Source organism: Merops nubicus, unplaced genomic scaffold (assembly GCF_000691845.1).
Source record: "Merops nubicus isolate BGI_N331 unplaced genomic scaffold, ASM69184v1 scaffold24976, whole genome shotgun sequence".
NCBI classification, from domain to species: Eukaryota; Metazoa; Chordata; class Aves; order Coraciiformes; family Meropidae; genus Merops; species Merops nubicus.
Genome location: NW_008613277.1, coordinates 8,362 through 17,149, shown reverse-complemented (window position 1 = coordinate 17,149; position 8,788 = coordinate 8,362). Strand labels below are relative to the sequence as shown.

The 8,788-nt window shown below is 39.1% G+C and overlaps 1 protein-coding gene across 1 annotated transcript in view; it reads left to right on the top strand.

Moving 5' to 3' along the window:
- Positions 1–566: 566 nt before the first annotated feature.
- The window catches only part of DLD (dihydrolipoamide dehydrogenase), a gene marked incomplete at its 5' end in the record, with an annotated part of 13,720 nt that continues 5,498 nt past the window's right edge, over positions 567–8,788 (top strand). Inside the window, 7 exons of the mRNA XM_008941864.1 lie at positions 567–642; positions 1,422–1,501; positions 4,573–4,641; positions 7,028–7,097; positions 7,497–7,597; positions 7,932–8,075; positions 8,234–8,335. Coding sequence (XP_008940112.1) covers positions 567–642; positions 1,422–1,501; positions 4,573–4,641; positions 7,028–7,097; positions 7,497–7,597; positions 7,932–8,075; positions 8,234–8,335 — 642 coding nt within the window. The remainder of the gene's footprint in view (positions 643–1,421; positions 1,502–4,572; positions 4,642–7,027; positions 7,098–7,496; positions 7,598–7,931; positions 8,076–8,233; positions 8,336–8,788) is intronic.

The following is an 8,788-nucleotide window of genomic DNA, read 5'->3' as shown; positions in this document are numbered from 1 at the left end:
TCGTGGCCGCGAAGCCGGCAGTTCTGGGAGGGACGGTCGCCTCACGCCTTTTGGGCAGCACCGCGGGCTTCAGGAATACTTTGAGGAGCTTTCTCTGCTCCCGTCGTAGGGTGATCGTCCCGTGGGGGCCTGGTGCTGTACAGTCCTGTTGCCATTAAAAACTTTTTGCCCTCCAGAACCACCTCTGAGGTGTTGCCTGTTCGCAGGAAGTGGCCGAAGGGGATGGTTGCCGAACAACAAGGCGCTTCGTAACCCCCTGTGGCTGTATAATGGATGTCATTATCTGGTCTGGGAACCCTGTGTGAAGGGTTAGAAGCCTGAGTAGTTAGAGGCAGCCTTAGGCGAGGCTGACATGGGAATGGGTGGCATGACGGGCTGAGGTTGCAGAGCAGGTACATGGCAGAGCACACTCCCGTTAATCAGTGTCTTCTGTGCCTGCTGCAGTCATGTTGTTCCTATTTTGGTTAACTCATGACTGACTGAGTGTCCATCTGTGTGTGGTTGAATGCTTATTTTCAAGGGTAGGCTTCAACTTTTAAAAGTAAGTTGTTTATTCCCCTTCCTAGAGAAGCCATTTTGATCGAATTCATCATGGTCTCCAGGGAGTTTGTGCAGTGCCACAAAGGACCTATGCTGATCAAGGTAATTAATTGTGAAGAACTTATTTGGGGGAAAAAAAAAAAATCCCCAAAACCTCACAAAACCCAAAGCAGTGCTTCGAACTCAGAAATCAGTCTTCCAGGTGACAGTGGAATCTGTGTCAGCATGGAGATTTAGCTGAAAAATAGTGGCTGATTTGCCTTATTTTATAACAAGCTAAAGCTATAAATAGACCTTGAACTTCGTATAACAGTGATGAGAGGTAATATTCTAAAGGAGACTGTGCTTACAAGGTATGAACTAGGTACAAAGTTCTTAGCTTCTGCTGTATTCATAATCAATAGAGGCTGCACAGATACGTTTCAGCCAGTTTTTCTCCTTTATAAATGTCTGATTTTATGGCATTCAGTAAGCGTTTATCTTTTGCAGTAAACAGCAGTAGAAGCTGTATTGGAAAAATGTTATAATAACCTATCCAGACATCTTGGGTTAAGTTCTTAAACGATTTATAGCAAGAGGGATGGGCCAGACAGTTCAGTTTCTGTTTTGTTTTACATTATTTTCCCTGTAAAATTTAAGACTGTTTTTATTGCAGAGTGAATACCTTGACAAAACCTTTCCCTCTCCAGAAAGTTACTTTCAGATGTGAGGTGTAATTTACTTATTTAAGCCTGGTTTATTAAGTTAACATAATTTTTAATGGCTATTTTGCTTTTCAAAAAATATGTTTTCAAACATTATTTCAGAAATGATAAACTGGTATTCCTGCAGTAAGATTTTAATTGCTGGAACAAAACTAACTGAAACATTTTTTGTTTCAGTTGATGCTGATGTCACAGTTATTGGCTCTGGTCCTGGAGGGTATGTTGCTGCTATCAAAGCAGCTCAGCTTGGATTTAAGGTAAGGTGAGACCTCATTCAGATAGCAAAATATTCATCCAGGTGGACCTGAAAGGTGTTTGTGTGACACTGAAGAACTGAAATTCTTCTGTCACGTCTCAGGCCGCGAGATGCTCTTGACCTCTTGGTAATCTTTCTTTACCTTGCTTGCCCAGATTATGTGGCAGTTGAAATGGAGATGTGAAGGCATTGCTATCTATAGCACTGCTACTGACAGAGCTGGCCGGGACAGCTTGCTTTTGGCTGGAAGTGCTAATTGAGGTGGGCTTATACTCTTGAGGAAGTGGAGGTGGGAAAAGAATGCTAGGAAGGAATTTTTCTCCCAGCAAAGAAAAGAGGGGGGGAAAAAAAGGTGACAGTGACAAGAAGGTCACTGAAAAAAAAGCTGAGGGAACTCAAAAAGCAGAAAATATTCAACTGATATGCTTTTTGAATGTAAGTAGGGGAATCGCATTGCCACTTCAGAATGTTAGAGGTGAACAGGTGTCTGCAGAAATATTGTAGTGAATATGTAAATGTCTGTATGAATACTGTGCTGTAATTTACATTAATTTCTGTTCCTCTCTGTTCTATCTGTTGTCTTTGAATGCCTTTTGAAAGAGGCTACTTTTATCTGTGTACTAATGATGTCAGCTCATTATTTTGAGAGTTATATGTGCTTACTGCATTTCAGATTTTCTAAACTCAATGAAAATATGGAGTGTGATTTGAGCGGGATATTTTTTACCTCCACTCCTTAATATGAGACCAGCTTACTCTTTTGGCACTGTGTTATTCTTTTAATTATTTTAAAATCTGAGAAGGCAGTGCTGGCAGTCTTGGGCATGTTCTTGCTGGCTGATAGATCCCAATGCTTCTGAGTTACAACAGCTGGACTTCATGACAAAAAGTAGTTGATTAAACCATGTGGTAAGGACAGGAGCTCCTGGTGATGGATGGAGTTCCGGTGAAGCACTGGAGTGAGGGGGCTCAGGTAGTGTGTACTCTTTATGCTTGGATATTTTCAGAATATGTGGCTGTGCAAGGCCCTGAGCCACCTGATCCGTCTTTGTTGTAGATGTTCACTGGGTTTGGAGTGGGAGGTTTGACTTGATGGCCTCCAGAGGAGGCCCCTTCAACCTGAACTTTTCTGTGATTCTGAATGTTGTTCTTCATTGGTCATTACTTCCTCAGCTGGGTTTCAGTGACATCCTTTTGGGTACCTTTCAGCTTTCTAATGTGTAACTGTTCCAAAGTTTAAATGTTTGAGATTCCATTAAGAGTTGTATATCTGCCTGTGGCCTAGTACAGATAATTGAGTTATCTTTATCCACATCTATAATTTTTTTTTTTTTTAGTCTTAATAAATACTTTTGCTTTTAGATGTATGTTGTTATTGAGCTATTAGTACCTGAGGAAAAAAAGGTGCTCAGTGCTACAGGCTTAAATTGAGATTGAGGTCTTCTACCACATTAGTTCATGTTTGTTCTAAAGCTATTTTTTGTGGCTATATGCCTGCTTTTCTTGGACCAGTGCTGTCCTCAGGTCCTTGCGATTAACAATAGGATTCCATATACAGGGAGGTTAAAAAGTGTCCCGGATTCTGTTTTTCATCACAGCAAATACAATTTTGTTACATTGCTTCACAGCTGGCTGAGTAGGCAGAATACTTGCACATGCTTGCACATGTCACCTGTAGCACTGAGTAAACGTGGAGAATGTTTATGCTGTCCTTGAGGAGTGTAAGGAGATGTGTTTGTGAGACTGGCAGAAAAATAGATGCTATAGTTACACCATCCACGGAAGAAACCTGAGTGTCCTTTGTTGGAGTACTGAACTTTAGCCTTCAATTTTAGTGCTGCATTGGCTAGGACAAGTCCTTGTATCACCACCACAGTATCCCAGATTATTACCGACAGTGTCCTCTGGGCATTGGCTTTCCAACAGCTTTGCCTGGCCTTGTCAGTGAAGTTGATGTAAAGTGGATGAGGTGGAATCTGTATTTTGGGTGAGGGTAGGAAGAGTCTGCACTGTTCAATCCACAGTGCAGCTGTTCAAGCCCTCGGATCATGGATTCATGTGCTTGGAACAAGAAGAGCAGTAGATCAGCGTGTCTCAATGCGTGTCTGTGGTTTGATTTGGTGAATTCTGCTCTTTGTATGACCATCACCTCTACTTTAGCACAAAAGCAGCAATTTAAAGAAATGATGAAGGGCTTTCACCAGGGTAGTCACTTTGCAGCAGGTGGGTGCTTTTAGAGCATAAATCAAGGAACTTCTATTTTTGAACATGTGTGCACCTTGCAAAGAAAGAGAGATCAGTTCTTTTGCTTCTTTAAAAAAGGTTTGATACTCTTTTTTTCATCCTTAACTGATGTGTTTTTACTTGAAGTTTTGTCAGTTTGTAAACTTAGATGTTGGTTTGTTGGTGAGATGAAATATTTCCCATCCCTGTTGGTAGTGACCTTATTTTTGCTTGTCTTTGCTTTACTTGGCTTTTATGTTTTCTTTCTTTATAGGTGTTAGTGCAATTTACAGCAATGGGTCTTGCAGGATAGTCTGTCTAGAGAGGGAAATGTTGTTTCTGGTTTATTTTTTTTTTTATATAGTTTAAAAAAACCCAAAGACTTCACGCAGTTTTAACCTTTGCTGGTTTATCTGTTTGCTTGTGTTTAGGAATATTTTGCACAATTTAAATTTTTTACTTTTTGCAGGGTGCTTTTATTGTGAAGAGAATATCTGCCATAGAACTGAGTGGTATTTAGTTGAGGCAACTTTGGCTTTTGGAAGTAGAAAAGCAACAGTTAAACTTGTGTGAAAGCACAAAGGGTGCAGTGGGGAATGTGTGTCTCCTCTGGTAGAGAATTTTGTTGCAAAGAGCCTTTCTATGTTTTTTAAAATAGAAAAAAATGAGGGAGGGGAAATCTGAGACACGAGGTAAATCTAGGAATGAAATCAGTAAGACACTTGTAGAAGAAGAGTTTCTAGATAAATGCCTGGGTTTTGTCACAAATTCTAATTTGTGAGATATTCTGTGAGGAAATGGTACTATAGTATTGCTAAAATTTCTTTCCTCCCTCTTCTTTTACCCCAGACTGTCTGTGTAGAAAAAAATGAAACATTAGGTGGAACCTGTTTGAATGTTGGATGTATTCCATCAAAGGTAAGTGCATATAGTTTGTTATAGTTAAAAACATATTATTAAAACCAACAGATATTATATACATCAGTTGGAAAAAGTCTAAGGACTTTCTCAAGATTGATGTACTTTCTTTAAAAATTGAAATCACAGTCCAAATGAGCTGAGGATCCAAATAAATATAAGTAGCACAAAGAGTTAAAATGTTTTTGAGCAGTATAAATGTTTTGTTTGCAAACTTTCTTTGTGGGCTTTCCCAGATGAGAGAGAGGAAGAGGATGCAAGCCAGAGCTAGGTACAGATGCATCTTCTCACCCTGAGCTGCTATCAGTACCGACTGCTGTTCTGAGGACTGGCTGCATCTCTTGTAGTCCACCTTAACTATTTCAGATGGGTGGTTTTACATCTTGTGCTGTGTGAATGTCTTGATCACCTCATGGCAGCTTGCTCAAAATAAACTTGTAGTTTTGTCCAAGATTATGTTGAATTCTGGCACTGGAGGTGGAGGAAATAAATCTAAATTAAAGGGAGAGAGGCACCCCTGAAAGATCACTGAATTCTTGTTTTGGTTGGATGCACCATGCTCTGAAGAGAGCTGTCCCTCTGTAGAAGGAGCCTAGTTGATTAGCTTTTTAAATATTTGTCTAAGCTAAATTAGTATTCTCACCAGCCCCAAAAGATGGCCTGGAGAGTGGGGCTGGTAGTACTTGTGTGGGGTAGTGCAGGTGGGGACAGAAATGGAGAGTCCAAGGCACACACTCTGAAAAGAAAGAGAAGAAGAAATTCAAAAGAAGTGTAGTATTTGATGTCAGTGCAGTTTTAAGTCATTTCAGCACTAGGGCCGTGTGAGAGCAGTGCCGTTGGGAGGTGAAAGGAGCTGCCTCATCAGCACCCAGCAGGGGGAGGAAAGCACCAGGAGTGCCAGGTTGTTAGGGGTGTAGCAACAGACATAATGCTCTCACCAGGAGTCCTCCTAACTGTGTCCTGTGTGTGATCTGGTTGCTCCCAGAGGTTCCTTTAGGATGGTTGGAGAAAATATATAAATACAAAGGTTTTTTTTAAATAATATATCAGTTTTCCTAGACATTTTAGTAATAGTTCTAATGAAGTTTAGAATATCTAATATACTGAGGGAAAACTCAAAGGTGAGGTGTCAATCTACACAGTGTTACTTGGAAAGTTTGGAACTCTGCTAGGATCTATTTAACTTTAGGATCTATTTAACTTCTTGAGTCTTTTTTTTTTTTTTTTTTTCCCTTTTAATCCTTTGAAGTTCTTAAAAGAACACTTCTCAACCCAGGGCTAAACTTGGATGCTATCCACAATTTTTTTTTAATGTCAATAAATTTCACAAGAAGTGGATGTGTAGGCTGCATACACTGAGGCGATAACAAATTATTCAAACGTTCCTTTCCAAAAATCCTCTCAAAATAATGCATTTGGCTTAGGCTTTTTTCCTTTCTAGTCACTGAAGGCTTACGTGGTGGCCATGTCTTTAATGTTAGATTTTACAAATTCAGGGTTATGACCTTTATTTGAAGTGGGCAAATGAAAAAGTTGATAAGCTTTATTAATAAAAATGGAATTATTTTATTCTGACAGTATCAGTTGTACTCCAGCATGTGTATACAAGGCAGGTGTCTCAAAATGTGCTTTGAATCTTTTCCTGTGCCTGCTTTAGGTTTCAGTGACACTGATACTGGCAGGTTTGGAGGGGCGATAGTGAAAGACAGGATTATCTTAAGATCCCTCCCTAACCCTCTTGCTATTTCTAATCAGAGTGCAGCTGCAGAGGTCCTGTATTTCAAGCTGCTGATCTGTAGACATCCTTACAAAAACTGTTTAATTTTATCTTTGAATTCTCAATGTCCAGCAACCTCTAAGCCACCTAGCTGCAGCTCAGCTAGCTAAAGAGTTGCAGTGACTTTAGCACAACTTCTCAACTACAAAATTGAACTCACATATGTTCACACAACTGAAATTGTAACAGGATTTCAGTAGTTTTATTATCCTGTTTTTGTTAACAAGTAATCTCATGTGTGAGGTAGTAAGGAAATTCTCCTGTGAGTCAGAATCATCTTTCCTCAAAGTCTTTGTTTTGGTTTTTTTTTTTAATCCCCACAGAGTCGTTTTTAGTTTCTTTGGTGAAAGGGGCAAAAAGGATAGGTGTGAATTTAACTGTTTTCTAGTTCTATGTTAAATAGAACTTTGTAAAACACTTCAGTACTAGGTACTGTGCAATTTCTGTGTTTGAAATGCATCTTTTTAAATACTTTCTAAATGTCAGACTTTCTTAATGGTGAGAATGTTTTGCAGATAACATCAGGTTGTCTTTTTTCCTGGTAATATAACAAATAAATAATTCCTCTGTGAATGTGTCCCAATTCACATTTCTCTGTGTGTGTTTTAGGCCTTGCTGAACAACTCCCATCTCTATCACTTGGCCCATGGAAAAGATTTTGCTAATAGAGGAATTGAAAGTGAGTGTGAAGAGCAACTAGCCCATGCCTGTTAACATAAATTGTTTCCATCAACAAGCAAATTTAATCATTCAGATCTGGCTACTACAGTTTTTTGGGCAGAAAACCTTTTAGACTTATAAGTAATACCCTTTGGAGTATATAATAAGAAGTTTATAAGTAATAGCAGTTGGAGGGTTAAGGGACATGTGTCTGCTTCTTGAACACTGAATCATGGCTAGATAAGTTATATTTGAAAAGTGTAATACTGCTTTTTAAAATCGCCATTGTTGAATGTAACCTTTAGCATCTAGTTGAGCCATTGAACACATCTTACTGTGTCAGCTGTTAATTGTGTTAAGGCTGGCTCCTTTAAATGAAACCCCTGCAATGCTTGATAGAAGGGTTTTTTAATCTTAGTTACAGGAATCCGTCTGAATCTAGAGAAGATGATGGAACAGAAGAGTGGGGCAGTGAAGGCCTTAACAGGTGGAATTGCTCACTTATTTAAACAAAACAAGGTTAGTTTGGATTATATACTGAGGAATATTTTTTTCTAACTGATCTGAATTTCTTGCTTTTTACACTTCCATATTCTTGCTACATAAATTAGAGTAACTGACCCAGAAAGGGCAGAATTTGAATGCTTCTCTTCTAGGAAATTTTTTAATGAACAGTTCCTGCATTCTTAATCTACTTAAAAGAATAGTCCACAGCTACTTTGATTTGTACCAGATGGTGATGCAAAGGTACATGTTAGCAGCTTCTCTAGAGCGTTAGTGAGATTCAGATTAAACGTAGCATAACTTAGGTAAGGAGTTTGAATCTGAATTTACTGTGTTCTGATTACTGAAGGTTGTACATGTACCTGGGTTTGGAAAAATCACTGGGAAGAACCAAGTCACTGCAACCAAAGCAGATGGCAGCACACAAGTTATCAATACGAAGAACATACTTATAGCCACAGGCTCAGAAGTTGCTCCCTTCCCTGGAATTACTGTACGTATTTGAAATCTTAACGGTACTTTTTTCCCCAATGTGTTATATTCACATAACGTGTAATAGTTTTTGCACTGATTGCACTTAACCTTCTGTTTGTTTCATGTATAATGTGTAAGAGATTGTAAACGTCCCTTTGTGCATTTCTTTTTCATTAGATTGATGAGGATAGTATCGTGTCGTCCACTGGTGCCCTGTCACTGAAAAAAGTTCCTGAGAAGATGGTTGTCATTGGTGCAGGAGTTATTGGTGTGGAACTGGTGAGGGATTATTTAAAACACTAGATCTTTAATTTATAAAGGAACAAGGTGTTATATTATTTATTGTATTTGATTATGTTGCTGTGAATTAACAGATGCTTGGTTAAGTGAGTTGTAATGAAACTATTCAAACTTCAGAGCCTGATAGCTCCCTTTTCTACCAGAAAAGCTGGGGAAAGGGTTTTTAGGATCAGTACTCCTGCAGCTGCTTAGCTAAGCAGAAAGATGAGAGAAACACATGGGGCCTCTCCTTTTCTTGTTTGGGCAGGGGGGATGTTGTCTAACAACTAAGGAGTGGAGATTTTTTTTTTTTTAGTTCATTTTGGTCTGAGTCCTTTGGTGTCATACCTACATGGTTCAAAAAGAATGTTTATTTGCTGCTACTGCAACTGCTTGAAATTTTACACATGTGCTTAGTGGTTGCTTGGCCTGCTGACCATTACACTGGGAAAG